The sequence below is a fragment of the Piliocolobus tephrosceles genome, chromosome 7 (assembly GCF_002776525.5).
Source record: "Piliocolobus tephrosceles isolate RC106 chromosome 7, ASM277652v3, whole genome shotgun sequence".
NCBI classification, from domain to species: domain Eukaryota; kingdom Metazoa; phylum Chordata; class Mammalia; order Primates; family Cercopithecidae; genus Piliocolobus; species Piliocolobus tephrosceles.
In genome coordinates this window covers 26,344,469-26,361,074 of record NC_045440.1, presented here as the reverse complement: position 1 = coordinate 26,361,074, position 16,606 = coordinate 26,344,469, and the positions used below count along the sequence as shown (strand labels likewise).

The 16,606-nt window shown below is 43.0% G+C and overlaps 2 protein-coding genes across 4 annotated transcripts in view; one reads left to right on the top strand and one right to left on the bottom strand.

Moving 5' to 3' along the window:
* The window catches only part of ELP3 (elongator acetyltransferase complex subunit 3), a 104,588-nt gene extending 96,261 nt beyond the window's left edge, over positions 1–8,327 (bottom strand). Inside the window, exons 1-3 of one of the 2 annotated variants that reach the window (XM_023216805.3) lie at positions 7,931–8,327; positions 3,916–4,015; positions 1,478–1,616 (exon numbers count right to left, since the gene is read on the bottom strand). In XM_023216805.3, coding sequence (XP_023072573.2) covers positions 1,478–1,616; positions 3,916–4,015; positions 7,931–7,949 — 258 coding nt within the window. In that variant the 5' untranslated portion in view covers positions 7,950–8,327. The remainder of the gene's footprint in view (positions 1–1,477; positions 1,617–3,915; positions 4,016–7,930) is intronic. The other variant, XM_023216806.2, reaches the window with a different exon arrangement.
* NUGGC (nuclear GTPase, germinal center associated) overlaps positions 8,111–16,606 on the top strand; it is a 75,884-nt gene continuing 67,388 nt past the window's right edge. Inside the window, exon 1 of one of the 2 annotated variants that reach the window (XM_026453970.2) lies at positions 8,111–8,161. The gene's annotated coding sequence lies outside the window, so the exon portion shown is untranslated. Of the gene's footprint in view, positions 8,162–13,837; positions 14,008–16,606 lie in introns of those variants that run through there. The other variant, XM_026453971.1, reaches the window with a different exon arrangement.

Genomic DNA, 16,606 nt, shown 5'->3' with positions numbered 1-16,606 from the left:
GGGCATGGACTATTAGCTTTTCTTAACAAGCTTTTTTTTTTTTGAGACGGAGTCTCGCTCTGTCACCCAGGCTGGAGCGCAGTGGCGCAATCTCAGTTTACTGCAAGCTCCACCTCCCAGGTTCACGCCATTCTCCTGCCTCAGCCTCCAGAGTAGCTGGGACTACAAGTGCCCGCCACTATGCCCAGCTAATTTTTTTTTTTTGTATTTTTAGTAAATATGGGGTTTCATCATGTTAGCTAGGATGGTCTCGATCCGACCTCGTGATCTGCCCGCCTCGGCCTCCCAAAGTGCTGGGATTACAGGCGTGAGCCACTGTGCCTGGTCAACAAACTTTTTACACTAGATGCAAACAAACAAAACAAAATAAAAACACTTAAGTACAAAGAAGAAGAAATGAGGTTTGGTGGTACATTGTATGTTAAAGTTTTAGGGTTTAATCAGCCACAAACGTAACGTGATCCAGGAGACATGGTCACTAAGTCAACACAAGCTGCTTGGAATATAATATCCCAGTTCAAATAACAGAATGAACTTGTGGGATCACATCAGGAAGAGAATTTCGTTCTGGGGACCATATGTCAAGAGGGTCTTAATTCTATCAATTTCCGCGCATGTATCTCACACTCATCTTTTTTCATCCTAGAGTCTCCCTCCTAACTCAAGTCCTTAACGCTGCATACTGAGATCACACCAAGAACGTCTAAACTAGTCTTTTTGTCTCCAAACTACCCTGCATGTTGTATCCAAATAAATTTTCTGAAAATCTACTTTGTTCATATTACTCCCTTTTTCAAAACTTTTGTTTCCTATTATCTAGCTGCTTTGCCAGACATTTAAGATTTTTATAAGCTGATCCCAAACTACCTGTTCAATGCACAGTACTACTCTCCTGAACTGTCAACGCCCTTCGGTCTAGCATACTCGCTATTCCCTGCGTGCACCACACCCTTCCTGTCATTCTCTACCTCTGTGCTTTAGCCCCTCTGTCCTAGATCCCATGATGCTTTGAGCCTGCTCTTCTTGGCTTATGTGTCAAGCAAGCTTTGTGCTTTCTACTGGGCCTTCCCCAGCCCCTTTTGCTGCAGGGACATCGCTGTCCTCTGGACTTCCACAGTGCTCATAATGACCATATATAGAACTACTTTGCACTATTAACTGCCTTTCAAAAGCACCTTTCGTAAGCATCAATTATACTGAAAGCTACCCGCTTAAGATGACCAACATTTATCCTATTGTGATTGTCACCAAGCCTGAATCTATACTTTTAAAGAAGTCAAAACGTCTTATACTTTTTTCCTTTTTCTGCTCTCATTGCATTCAGCACAGGTCTCCATTCCAGCACATATCCTAATATGGGGACTTCATTAGTCAGAATCCCCAACCTCCACCTCACCACACGGGCGCTACATGAGGCAGGGACTTCTGCCAGAACAGATACCCAGTGTGCCGACACTTCATGAGTAGAATCACTCACCCCACTGGCAGTTCTGATGGGTTTCGCCTTTAACTTGGGAATCAAGACCTTGCGATATTGAGGAGGGACGGCAGCAATGATATCCACCAGCCGGGGCTGGGCAGAAAGGCCGTATTTGGCAGCTGTCTTGGTTTTCACCCTGAAAGTAAAGCATCTCACATTATCAAGATCACGGTATTTTAAGGACAAGCTATCAAGAGGATGATCTATAAACAATATCATTAACAACTGTCACTCTCTAATCCCTTCATCATGTGACAAGAATAGTTTTAAGATCTGTGACTATCAGGGAAATAGAAGAACAAAATTCATGAGTGAATGCCTACTTCCCACCCTCGAGTACCAGAAAGAAAAGCAGGACTATGGAGGGAGAAGGACAATGACACAATATAGATCTAGTTCAGAATAGTGCTGCAGCTTCAAATGACTATTCTGACTCCACCTTTCTCAACCTCAGCACTACTGACGTCTGGGACCACACAGTTCTTTCCTGTGGCAGGTGGCCAGTGAATTGAGGGATGTTTAGCAGCATCCTTGGCCTCTACGCATTACCAGCCTTCTTCAGCATCCTTGGCCTCTACGCATTACCAGCCTTCTTCCTGTCTTCCTGCTGTAACACTCAAAAATGTCCCTAGATGTTGCCAAATGTCCTGAGGAGGAAATCACCCCTGGTTGACAACTACTGTCCTAGGCAAAACAATTAAAAAAAAAAAAAAAAAAAAAATCAAGGATGGCTACACAGAACCAAATAGGAAATAAAGTATGTATTTTTGAAAGTTTAAAAAAACTTTCACCAGCTTTTCTTTGTGCCTGCTAGCCAAACTCTAACAGTCACCCTGTCTCCTAACTTTAATCCATCTAGAAATATCTGTGAAGTGCTCACATCATTGTCAACAAATATTAACTGAGTACCTAACGTCTACAAGAGGTTGCCTGAACATTGAATACTTGGTATGTTCAAATGTGCAAGGCACAGTCCTTTCATATTCTATGTTTACATGTTTGCACACAGGCATGCCGAAAAAATTAATGTATAAATGATTAAAACATACGTCATAAAACACACACACATACCAACAATGAGTGCTTCCAGAATTCAGGGAGGAATCTGATGTGTGCCAGGGAGATATTCATGGAAAATGAGCACAGAAGAAAGAGTAGGTCTTAGTCAGTAAAGACACAAAGATGACATGGAGGGCAGAGAGGCTGATTTATGTGCAGATGCAAAAACAGGAATGCATATATTTTAAGAAATACAAGTAGACCAACTTGATAGAAAGCAGATTTTCAATGTAAAGGTACAGAGGTTTAAAAACTTGGAAAAGCAGGTTGAAGCCAGACTGAGAGACCTTCCAATAACAGGCTGGTGACATCTGAGGAGGGGCGAGTTTTAAGGAAGATGGCAGCTTTAGCTTTAGATGTGCTAAATTAAAGAGAACAACAAATATATGTAAGATGTAGAAATGTTCACTAGAAATTGAAGATTTGTATAATCAGGGGTATAACAAAAAAAGGAAGAAAAACTGCTAAAGACATGGTAGAAAAATTGTAAAATATAGTAACCTTATAGTCAGATTCTGAGGATAATTATTTACTTATTTATTCCTGTAGCAAATATTTACTAAGCATGAGGATTCAAGGAAGGGGTAAAATATTGCAGCATCTCAAGTATCAGAGAATAGCGTTTCAAAAAAGGTCATTCCTGTACGTGGTGATTAGATGACCTAGGGTTGGAGAGAGAACCCTTTCATTTGGGAAGATCTACACAGAGCGAATATATATTATAGTTTTTTAAAAAAATAGATGCAGAGATGAAAGACAACTCTTATTTGAGACTGTAGGAAAGTCCAAGCTGAATATGATTATGGAGAGGAAGTGAATGAATGTGTCAAAGAAGTTCCACAGTAGGGGAGGGTTGGATTAGATCAGGGGCCCCAAAGCGAGGGTTTTCCTGACAGAAAGCTGCTGCTTCAGCTGAGACAGTAGGGAAGGAAAGTAGGATGTGCAGCAATGCAGCACAGAAGAACATGGGCTCTGGAGATGGCTGATCTAATTCTAAATCCTAGCTCTGCCAATTACTAGTTACTTACCCCTGGACAAATTATTTAACCACTCTCTGGCTCAGATTACCCACCTGTCAAGTGTGGCTGATATCAGTACCTATCTCACAGAATTTTGAGAGGATTAACTGAGCTAATACACATAATGCACTAGCAACAGCGTCTGGAATACAGTAAGTGCCCAATAAACGTTAGAAGCTATTAGTATTCTTAAGCTGAGACAATTTTGTCATTAAGAAATGAATGACAAGGCAAGGCAGAAAGCTAAAATTCTCAACTGAAACAAAACTTGAGCTGGAAAACAAGTAGTACTAGATAATTTCGTAAACGAGATCTGCTACCTAAGAACAAGCTTGCTGTCTTTTTATATCCACTTACTTATTTAGATCGATGTCTTTCCCCTGCTCGTGGGCTTCAATCAGTTGTTTAATAACATCTCCTATAGTCAGCATCATCAGCTCAGCAGGGCTGAGATCTCCTGGAAAGTTAATATTCAACAATGTCAAAAATCATATCATTCAATCAAGATTTTAAAATCTGATTTAGTAGCAGTTTTCCTTCCAAAACCATACAAATATGCCAAATGAATAGCTCAAATTCAGAAGATGCTAAACATCTATTATTTACGATTTGATCATATCTTTTGTATCTTTAATTTAAAACAAACCTGGCTTTACATAGATATGGGAAAAGCTCCCTTTAGAAGCACATACTCTATGAGATGATTACAAATAAATACAGGAAAGGATACAAGAAGGAGTAGAAACAAGGTGAGGAGAAAGAACCTAATCACACACGAAAGGACCAAAGTAATTCTCTTCCCTTTATCTCCAGAGTTGTAATTACTAATATTTGCATACTACTTTAGAGTTCATAAAGAACATTTAGATGCATGAATTCAGGTGATTCTCAGAACAGAGGTAGACAGAACAAGAATATGTGCCTATTACATAAAGATGCTATCAAGGAGTAAAGTTGAAACTCAAACCCAGGTATCCGCCTAAGAATCTTAATGCATTTCTAAAATATTGTCTGTCCACCATCATGAGCTTCTGGCAACTGGAGCTCCCGCTCTCATCCAAAGGCAACAGCAAAAGCTCACAGGTTCTTGTACGACCTTATCTACTCAAGCACAGCTCAAGGATTGGTTCAAGGATGGGCATATCTCTAAGCCAGGCCAATCTGAGCTCTTTTCTTCAAGGTAAAAAATGCCAGTCTTTTTCCAGGGACAAAAGTTGTGGCGTATCAGCTTGGAAGCTGTAGGCAAGCAAGCTTCTTGCCTGTAGAGCAGTGGTTCCCAACCTTTTTGATAAAAGGGAATGGTTTTGTGGAAGACAATTTTTCCACAGACCAGGGGAGCAGGGCGGTTCTGGGATGATTCAAGCGCGTTACACTTATTGTGCACTTTATTATTCTTATCACTGCATTGTTATATATAATGAAATAATTATACAATTCACCATAATAAATTCTATTCCCATAGAATCAGTGGGAGCCCTGAGCTTGTTTTCCTGCAACTAGACAGTCCCATCTGGGGGTGATGGGAGACAGTGACAGATCATCAGGCATTAGATTCTCATAAGGAGCACACAACATAGATCCACTGCAGGCCCGGTTCACAACAGGGTTCAGGCTCCTTTGAGAATCTAATGCCACTGCTGATGTGACAGGAGGCAGAGCTTAGGCAGTAACATGAGTGATGGGAAGTGGCTGCAAATACTGATGAAGCTTCACTTGCTCGCCTGCTGCTCACCTTCTTCTGTGTGGCTCAGCTCCTAATAGGCCACGAACTGGTACTGGTCCGTGGCTCAGGGGGTTGAGAACTCATATTGTAGAGAAAGCTAAAAGATAATGAAAAGTGTGGATGGAAGGCCCTGGCAGTTATGGAGGCCTCACATTTACTTTATCTCATTTGAACCCTTACAGTAACACGGAAGTAGGTACTGTTATCCCATTTTATAGATGTGAAAAATGAGGCTAAGGCAAGTTAACAAGCCATCGTAAATAGCAGAGCCAAGACTCAAATCCAGCTCTTTTCACCACAACTTCCATGCTTTTTTCACTGTAGCACACTGCATCTAATTTAATGAGGCAAGGCTAACATATACACAATTTTTGAGAGAAATAAAGTCCATCTATAATCAAAGGCTAAATGCTTTCCAAACCATGTAACTCAGCACTTTCAGAGTTCTACAAAGGTGCCTCAGGGGCCATGTAACAGAGGTAGGACTGGCGGTGGTCATGGCAGAGGAAGGGAGAAGGGAAGAGAAAAATAAGGCAGGGGGGAAAAAAAGGAGGGGGTCTCTTTATTTCCACCACAGCAGCTCTGCTTTCAGCTGTTTATATATTGAGGTTCTGTATAAGAATTTATTTGGAGGGTAAAAGGGGATCGGCCAATAAGAAGAGAAAAATATTTGGAAACCACTTGTATAGCTCTTGAGTGTATCAAGAACTGGAAGAGTAAATGAGTAGGAAAAGGCTTCATGGAGGAAATGGCACAGGGATCTTTAAAGATAGGGCAAGATTTGGACATGCAAAACAGAAGGCAATCCAGAACAAATAATGTCAGGCATAGGAATTATTTATCTTTGTGTGAAAGAGCACAGTCTAACTAGAATCCACCTTTCTAACAGGGTTTAGTAAAGAACAGATTACAGGGGACCCTGGCCGCTAGGCAAAGGCATTGAAATGGAATGCAGTTGACAGTGAAGAATTACATATTCTCAACTTTGGAAATAAAAAGATAAAAGTAATGTTTAAGGAAGGTAAGAATATTTATCGGTACAAAGAATGATTCAGAAAGTAAAAAAGAATACATATAATCTGGATACTATGCAAATGGCTCTTGAAAGGCAACATTGTTTTAAAAAACCCACAAAATCTAAGACAGGATCCAGTCCCAATCCCTACTAGGTGTGTGGTAAAGGAAAAGATAGACCTGTTTTTTTTTTTTTTGAGACAGAGTCTTGCTCGGTCACCCAGGCTGAAGTGGGTGCGATCTCGGCTCACTGCAACCTCCACCTCCCAGGTTCAAGCGACTCTCCTGCCTCAGCCTCAGCCTCCCAAGTAGCTGGAATTACAGGCGCCTGCCACCACGCCCGGCTAATTTTTGTATTTTCAGTAGAGACGGGGCTTCACCATGTTGGCCAGGCTCGTCTCCAATTCCTGAACGCAAGTGATCCACCTGCCTTGGCCTCCCAAAGTGCTGGGATTACTGGCATGAGCCACAGCGCCTGGCCGAGATCAACAACTTTTGAGCGCCCATTTCCTTGTCTGTAAAATTAGGATAATACATCCAAATTTAACAAAACTATTCTAAGATTCACTAAAATACCATTCAAATATTAGTTAGTGATGAAGGTGGGTTAGGAGGTTGGCGGCCAAAATGAAGAGGGATAAACTATTTCAAGAGGTAATTTCTAAGTAAGAATCAGCATGACTTGGTGACAGAAGACGCTAAAAGAATTCCGACAGATTGAGAAGTAGCAAGTTAGAGTGAGATAACAAATTGATTTAGGGCATGCAAATATGACAAGACCCAATCGAAGGTAACTTGGACACTTAGAATTGTTGCTTGCAATAAAGAAAAATAGCAGTTAATGTCAAGAAGCATAGTGACTAACGATGTATTTATTTTTCATTTTATGTTTTTTGAGGTCATAGATACAGCCTGGCCAACCAGCTCCATACCTAAGTATAATTTTGGTCTGGGAAAGTTACTTAACTCTTTGAATCGCAGCTTCATCTGTGAAATGGAAATGATACCGACTTCAAAATACAGGCTCAATAAATGGTAGCTATTATTCTGACAACCATTACCATGATTGAATTACCATGATTAGACCAGCTGGTCAAACGAGTGTATAGAAATAGGAACAGAACCTGTGAGAGAGTATTTCAAATTTGAAACCGTCCTGTTGAAAAACCAAAGGTGGAATTGTTCCATGCTAACTCAGGAGGTAATAAAAATGAGAATAATTGCATGCACAGCTGTTACACTGAATCCAAGGATAATTAAGGCTTTTTTTCATATCTTAACATAAGGCTTTAAAAGAAACTCTCTAACACGTCAAATGCATCGTGAAACAAATCTTAACAAATGAAAAGTCCCACAACCCGTTAAATCGACGTTAATAAAGGTTTTCCCTGCCATTCAAACAAAAGACACCAAGTGACTGCCAAAGAGGAAAAGAGGAAAGGTAGAGTGCTTCCAAAAGCAAAACAGGAAAAACGAGAGGGCTGGGGGGCCGGAATGGACAGACTGACCCTAGGTGGCGGGGCGACTGGACTGGGTAGCGGATTCTCGCGGGAAAAGTTCGGTTCAGCATTTGATTGCCTGGGCGTTCGCCCCTTTCAGACCACCCCTTTTCCCCATATCCTTCCCCTTTCGCACCTTTCCGCTTCTGCCTCATTCCTGCGCCGCCGTAGCAGAGCCACCAGGTATAAAAATGCAGCCACAAACTCAGACCTCGGGGAAAGCTCACAGCCACAAAGTAACCCCGCCTGTCGTAAAATGTCGGTCAATGTATCGTAAAGCTCTTCCCGAAAAGCCGACGTGCACAAAGCCCCGCCCCGCCCCTTGTTGCAACTAGCGGGGTAGCTTGCGGCACCGGAGGCCCGTGAGGTGCGGTCCTGCCCCGGGTCTCAGGGATGGAGGATGGGAGCGTCTGAACGGAGTGGTATCTTGGGGTTAGAAAGCTCTACCTGGGCAGTACCAATGTGGGACAGAGCTCTTGGATAGAGGCTACGTCAGGAAGTCTAAGTAAAAGGGTGGAAGTGGGTAGTCTCTCATGAGGGGGAGTGGGAGCCCAGGGTCGTCACATCCGGGGCGGGGGGGGGGGGGGGGAACGTGAATGGGCGAGACCACGGAGGAGGAACTTTCACTAGTTGTGGAAACTAACCGAGGGCCTGGAAGAGACCAGGCAGGAATCGAGTAACAATCCAAAGGGCAGGCTTTGGGAACAAGTGGTCACCTTGGTCTTAGATGAATGGCACATATGATCGGTAACCATCGTGAAAGCTGTGGATGTCTCTTGTGGAAGGAAAATAATATCTCGGTACCCTAAACTCTGCCAAAGAAAAAAGTTAAGCTTGGGGCCGGGCGCAGTGGCTCACGCCTGTAATACCAACGCTATGCCCACCTCGGGAGGCCGAGGCCAGCAGATCACCTGAGGTCAGGCATTCAAGACCACCCTGGTCAATGTGGTGAAACCGTGTCTCTACTAAAAGTACAAAAATTAGCCAGGCGTGGTGGTGCGCACCTGTAATCCCAGCTACTTGGGAAGCTGAGGCAGGAGAATCTCTTGAACCCGGAGGTGGAGGTTGCAGTGAGTGGAGATCATGCTCTGTTGTCCAGCGCACTGCAGCCTGGACAGCAGAGTGAGACCCTGTCTCAACAACGACAACAAAAAGTTAAGTTTGGGAACTGAGTCATGCAAAAACTGCCTTCCTTCTGTTCCTAAACAGTTGCAAAGGTAGAAGCCCACGTATCTCCCCAGGTATCCTCCCAGAGGAGTTGTTCACAGGGAAATTCCTTGTGAGCGGCAAAATCTTCACCTTACAACAGTTCTGTTGAATTCCACCTTGACCGTGTAAATTAACAGGTAGGGGACAAAGACAAGACTAGAAATCACCCTTCAGCCGACCCCAAGAAAAATGCGTATTTGACTCCTTCCTCTATGTTTACTTTGTCTTCTGTAAAAGGCAGATTTACTGAGTGTGAAATGGATGCATTATTGTTTCTCTTTCCCCTCCTGCCTGCTCTTTCCCCTTTATATACTGAAGTCCTCAAAACTCCCTTTGGAAAAAACCACAGGCCACAGATTCCACCATAACTTATGTCTCTTTTTCCTGGGTGTGTCCTCAACTTTGGCAGAACAAACCTCCAGATTGAGGTCTGTCTCAGACACTGGTTTACGTTCTCCAGAAAAACGGGCACAAAATTTTGCAAAATTTGGAGGCGGGACTTGGGATGTTTTCCTGAAACCCATCTATGATCTCCTTTGTCCATGGGCTGGAGATTAAGAACCTCTCGCATTAATAAAGACAGGAACATGTATCCTACTAGAATTGCATGTAGAGAATGTCTATTTGCCGCATTGAGAATAGACTGCGGGAGGGGGTTGGTGTAGAAGTGGGGAGATCAGGTGGGTGACGGTTACCATAGCCAGGCCAATGATTCCCAAACTTTGCTGCAATTGGAATCACCTGGAGAACAGTGAAAACTCCCAGTGCCCAGATCCCATCCCACACCTATTAAATCAGAATATCAAGGGGTGGAAGTCAGGCATTAGCATGTTTAAAAGATCCTGGGTTATTCCAACGTGCATCAACGTTTAGGAACCACTGAATGTGGCCAGAGATTATTGTGACTCAAATCGGGGTAGTCAGCAGTGAAAGTGGTGAGAAGTGTTCAGATTCTGAATATAATTTGAAGATTTCAACAAGACTTTCTGACAGATCAGATGTGGAATATGAAAGGCAGACAGCAACATCAAGTGTGACACCAAAGCTTTTGGACCAAGGGACTGGAATAATGCAGTTATGATTAGCTGAAATGGAGAAGATTAGGTGGAGAGGTGTTTCAAGGGACTGGTGGGGATTGGTTTGAACTTATTGTATTTTCTGATGACTAGTGAACAGGAAGACATGAAAGAGGTTGACAGTGGATGTCAGTCGAGAGCCATCGGCATGTGAGCAAAATTGAAAGCTATGAAACAGGTGGCTGTGGAAAGGAAAGAGACCAAAGACGAAGCCTTGGGGTATTTTATTATTAACAGGTTGAGGAGCAAGGGAATAACCAACGAAGGAGACTGAGGGGCACTTCCAGGAAGATGGGATGAAAACTAGGGCAGTGGTTATCTGAAAGCCAAGTGTAGAAAGTTTGTCAAACAGGGGGAAATGATCAACCAGGTCAAATGCTCCTGATGGCTCAAGGAAGATAAAGGTTGAAAATTGACCAGGATCGTTGTGGACTTTGACAAGAACAGTTTTAATGGAATGGGAAGGGTGAAGGATTGGCTGGAATAGGTTTATATTAGCTTGAGAGGAAAGGAATTTGAGACAGTAAGTAGAGACAACTCTTTTGAGGAGTTGTGGGGTTTTGTTTGTTTGTTTGTTTTTGGAGATAAGGTCTTGCTCTGTCACCCAGGCTGGAGTGCAGTGGTGCAATCACAGCTCATTGCAGCCTCGACCTCCCAGGCTCAAGTGATCCTTCCATCTCAGCCCCGCAAGTAACTGGAACTACGGGCATGTGCCACCATGCCTGGCTAATTTTTATTTTTATTTTTTGTAGAGATGGGGGTCTCCTTATGTTGCCCAGACTGGTCTTGAACTCCTGGGTTCGAGTGATCCTCCTGCCTCAACCTCCCAAAGTGCTGACACCATGTCTGGCCTAGGAGTTTTGTCATAAAGAAGTGCAGAGAAATGTACTAATACCTGGCAGGGAAATGGAGGTTCAGGGGAGTGTTTATTAAGGTGGAATAAATGACATCAGGTCTGTTCACAGATGGGAATAATCCAGTGGAGAGTGAAAGTTTGGTGAATTAGAGAAGAGGAGGAGGTGCTCTACGTGGTTCTTCAGTTAGAGAGAGGGATGGAATCTGGTGCACAGAGAAGGGATTGGCCTTTAATGGGTGCATGGATAGTTCATCTAGTAACAGGCTGGAGGGCAGAGCACTGGATAGGTGGTTGGTTGTGATGATGACGCTCTGTGAACATTCTCATTGCTTCTGTAAGTTCAATGGAAATTCAGCCTGAGAGAATGGAGAAACATCTAACAGGCCTAGCATTCAGGTATCCAATAGCAGGTGCCAAGGACTACACTTTGGGAGGCTGAGATGGGAGGATCACTTGAGCTCAGGAGTTTGAGACCAGCCTGGGTAACATAAGGAGACCTCATCTCTACTAAAGCTTTTTTTTTTTTTTTTTTTTTTTTTTAAAGCCAAGTGTGGTGGCACATGCCTGTAGTCGCAGCTGCTTGGGAGGCTGAGGCGGGAGGATCACTTGAACCCAGGAGGTCGAGGTTGCAGTGAGCTGTGATCACGCCACTACACTTCAGTCTGGGTGACAGAGTGAGATCCTGTCTAAAACAAACAAACAAGCAAACAAAGGAACCCAGGAAGCTTTAATTTTTATTTTTTGAGATGGAGTCTCGCTCTGTCACCCAGGCTGGAGTGCAGTGGCCTGATCTTCACTCACTGCAACCTCTACCTCCCGGGTTCAAGCAACTTTCCTGCCTCAGCCTTCTGAGTAGCTGGGACTACAGGTGTGTGCCGCCATGCCCAGTTAATTTTTGTATTTTTAGTAGAGATGGGGTTTTACCCTGTTGGGTAGGCTGGTCTCGAGCTCCTGACCTCAGGTGATCCATCCACCTCAGCCTACCAAAATGTTGGGATTACAGGCGTGAACCACTGTGCCTGGCCCCAGGAAGCTTTAAACATGCTCAAAATTAATTTTAGTAATTAAGTAATTTAGTAGCATTTGTGGTGAATTGTTGAAGCTAACAAATAGCCAGTAGAGGGAGAGCTGAGCACGCGTGACATGAATGTTAAGTGTAAGGTGTGATTTTGCCTAGAGATCAGTATAAGACGCAGCACCCAGGGTGGCATTTGTGCTGACTTTCTTTGCTCTGAACTTTAGCGTGCTGTTTCTGTGGTTTTTTTATGGAGGAGGGACGTCATCTTGCCAAAAGTTCAAAGCAGTTTTTAAGACCACAGTCTAAACATTTATCTTCAATTCTTTCCCTGTTCTGACCTCTTTACCTTCTGAATCCCCTCTTCGGACTAAATATATACCTAGAGTACTGAGGGTTGTCTTGGTAATGACTGAGTTGGCTTTTAGAGGTAGCATATACCCTTGGCCTGGCACAGTAGCTCACGCCTGTAATCCCAGCACTTTGGGAGGCCGAGGTGGGCGAATCACACGAGGTCAGGAGTTCAAGACCAGCCTGGCCAACATGGTGAAACCCTGTCTCTACTAAAATTTAAAAAAAAAAAAAAAAAAAAAAAAGCCAGGCATGGTGGTGCACCTCTGTGATCCCAGCTACTCAGGAGGGTGAGACAGGAGAATCTCTTGAACCCAGAAGGCAGAGGTTACAGTAAGCTGAGATCATGCCACTGCACTCTAGCCTGGGTGACAGAGCGAGACTTTGTCTCACCAAAAAAAAAAAAAAAAAAAGTTACACCCTGAAGCTGAGGGTTCAAGGAACAGCTTTCTCCCTGTATTTGGAGTGAGTTTTAGTTTCTTCTCTCCTGGTCAGTACTTTAAAATTTTTGTTTTCTGGGTTTATTTAAAATATGAATTTAAAATTAGACGGGCATGATGGCACAATGGCTGTGGTCCCAGCTGCCCAGGAGGTTGAAGTGGGAGGATGGCTTGAGCCTGGGAGGTCGAGGCTGCAGTGAGCTGTGATCGTGCCACTGCACTCCAGCCTGGGGGTGACAGAGCAAGACCTTGTCTCTAAATAAATAAAGAAATAAAATAAAAATATACGGATTTAAAATTTAAGTTCCAGAAAGAGATGTAAAGCAGTATATCACTCATTTATACTCTCAAACAATCCAGTGTTGTTTTATTTTTGGCAGATGTTATTTTTGGTGAATTTTAAGACTTTGGGTCAAGAATAAGTTTATATTTATTATCTCATAGCCTCCATCTCTCCCAGTCACGTCTTATAGTTGGGTGTCTGGGAGCCAGTGCTTTGTCTCTCTCAGAACTGGGGCATTTTTCCTATCTGCTCCAGTGAGCCAGTCATCTGAATAGTGTTCACCCTCAGGGAAAGGATACTGTGGAGGGACGCAGCGATGCATCTGGAAAGGAAAAAAGACAGATCTGCCTACTTGTAGGAACATGGCAGAGAAGGATGCAAGATCCCCATTTCGTGTACCATTTAGATTTTTTTTTTTTTTTTTTTTTTTGAGATGGAGTCTTGCTCGGTCACCGAGGCTGGAGTGCAGTGGCGCAATCTCGGCTTACTGCAACCTCTACCTTCCAGGCTCAAGTGATTCTCTTGCCTCAGTCTCCTGAGTAGCTGGGATTACAGGGTCCCACCACCACACCTAGCTAGTTTTTTTTTTTTTTTTTTTTGTATTTTTAGTAGAGATGGGGTTTCACCATGTTGGCCAGGCTGCTCTTCTACTCCTGACCTCAAGTGATCTGCCTGCCTTGGCCTCCCAAAGTGCTGGGATTACAGGAGTGAGCCACTACCCCTGGCAAATGTAGATTTCAGTGAAAGAAGACAGCATAAATCAGTATCTGTGGGAGGAGACCATGGTAAATAGCTCCCTGATGGCAAGTCAGTTTCATTTCTGCTGTGTAAACGTGGCATTGCAATTGTGGCCCAAAGGGCTGCGTACCCCAGCTGGTTCCAAATACCTGAACCAAGGAGAAGCTGCCACCATCTCCTCTGTGGACTCCTATAACCAAAGCAGAACTTTGTTTTTGTTTTTGTTTACTGTTCAGTGACATCTGGTAAGTTGTTTCTTTTATGTAATTTATACTGTAACTTGTGGTTGATTTTTAAAAAATGGACCTTAATTTTTAGAACAGTTTTGAGTTTACAGAAATACTGAGAAAATAGTTTAGAGTATTCCTATGTAATTCCCACCCAACTTCCCCTATTATCTTATATTAGTGTGGTACATTTGTTACAACTGATGAACACATACTGATATGTTATTGTTAAATTAAAGTCTGTACTTGATTCAAATTCTTGGTTTTTATCTAACGTCTGCTTTCTACTGTAGAATCCTATTCAGGATAGCACATTACATTTAGTTATGTTCCCTTAGGCTTCTCTTAGCTGTAATGTTGTTTCTCAGACTTTTTGGTGGTTTTGAGGTGTACTCGTTGGGTATTTTGTAGGCTTCTTTTATTGGCATTTGTCTGAGGTTATTCTCATGATTAGACTGGAGTTACAGGTTTTGGGGAAGGAGTCACAGAGTTTAAGTGCTGTTCTCATCACATCATATCAAGGGACAACATTGTCAACATGATTTAGGACTGTTGGTGTTGACCTTGACCACCTGGCGGAGGCAGTGCTCGTGTGGTTTCTCTGCTATAAAGTGACCCTTTTCCTGCTCTAATCTCTGCCCTGTTCTCTTTGGAAAGAAGTTGCTATGCACAGCACTTACCTAAGGAGCAGGGAGTTTTGTTCTACCTCCTTGAGGATGGAGTAGCTATGTAAATTATTTGGAATTCTTCTGTATATGGGACATTTATCTCTTCTCTCTCATTTGATTTTCTTAAAGCAAGTTATTTCTTGAGGGAAAATAAATTCTACTTTTCTGTTTGCTTAAGTGAATTTTGGGGGTTTTGCTTGTTTGTTTTTGAGGCTTCGTTCTGTTACCCAGGCTGGAGTGTGGTGGTGTGAACATGGCTCACTGCAATCTTGACCTTCTAGCTCAAGTAATCCTCCTGCCTCAGCCTTCTGAATAGCTGGGACTACAAATGCATGCCACCACGCCCAGCTAATTTTTTTTTAAAAATGTTGTAGAGATGAGGGTCTCGCTTTTTTGCCAAGGCTGGTCTCAAACTCCTGGACCCAAGGGATCCTCTCATCTCAGCCTCCCAAAGTGCTAGGATTATAGGCATGAGCCACCATGCCCAGGCTGTTTTAAGTGAATTTTAAGGCTATGTAAAAAGGCCAGTGGGCTAGAAATGGGGGGAATCAGGTTTTAGTTTGAATTTTACTGAACAGTGTGATCTTAGGCAAGTCATTAATCATTCCTCCCAAAAGAAAACAGCTATTGCAGAAATTACTGGCAGATGTATGAATTCCTGATAAGGAGGGAAGTGTCATCTTATGCCTCATTAGCTTTAACAAGCTTGGGAGAGCAATATGAGAAGATTCAAATTCGCTTCGCTAGAATCTGCTAAAATACGTTATGGAAATATCTGCTTATTTTGTTTACCTCTTTACCTAGGGAAGAAAGATGGAGAAAAACATGTCATCCCAAAGCCTCGCTTCTACTATGACTGCTTCTGGTGGCCACACTTCTAATACTGAACACATTAGCCGATGTGTTAATGCTGAAAACATATCTCTTTTCCTTTAGAGATTTGGAGGCCCTTGTTTCACTTTTGCTTCTGAGCTAATGTGTTTAAATTGCTCTCCTGGGACATACCTATTTGGAAGAGCAGTGCAGTGGCCAACAAGGTGGTTAGGAAATGTTGCCAACACCAAAGTTACTTAACCCTAAACCCAAACTCAAAGAGAAAGGAAATAAATTCTAAATTTCATCAACATTCTATCATTTCATTAATAGTCTCCTCCTCTTCCTTCTTTCATTCTTGAGCCCACCTTCTTGTGAGAGCACAAAAAAACTTGACCAAAGATTCTTTTTTTTTTTTTTTGAGACGGAGTCTCACTCAGTCACCCAGGCTGGAGTGCAGTGGCATGATCTTGGCTTATTGCAACCTCCGCCTCCCGGGTTCAAGCGATTCCTCTGCCTTAGCCTCCAGAGTAGCTGGGACTACAGGTGTGTGCCACAACTCCTGGCTAATTTTTTGTATTTTTAGTAAAGACGGTGTTTCATCGTGTTAGCTAGGATGGTCTCAAACTCCTGACCTTGCGATCTGCCCGACTTGGCCTCCCAAAATGTTAGAATTACAGGTGTGAGCCACTGCACCCAGCTAATCAAAGATTCTTTAAGGAAGATGGTAGAGCATGCTCAATGTTCTTAATCAGTGGAGACAAGAATGGGAGTCAGGATCTCAGCTAAGGTGGCATTTGTTCCCCAAAGACTAACAGACGTGGCCTGGATGATACTGGTACTGATTTCTAGTTTAACTACTTTCACAAAATATTTAAAAAAAACATTTTTAGAGATGCATAAGTGCCTGTAGAGCAATTTTGCATTCATTATCACATTTAATTCTCACAACAAACTCTTTTATTTATTTTTTTTTTGAGATGGAGTCTTGCTCTATTGCCTAGGCTAGAGTGCAGTGGTGCGATCTTGACTCACTGCAACATCTGTTTCCTGGCTTCAAGCGACTCTCCGGCCTCAGTCTCCCAAGTAGCTGGGATTACGGGATTACAGGCATGCAGCACCATACCCGGCTAATT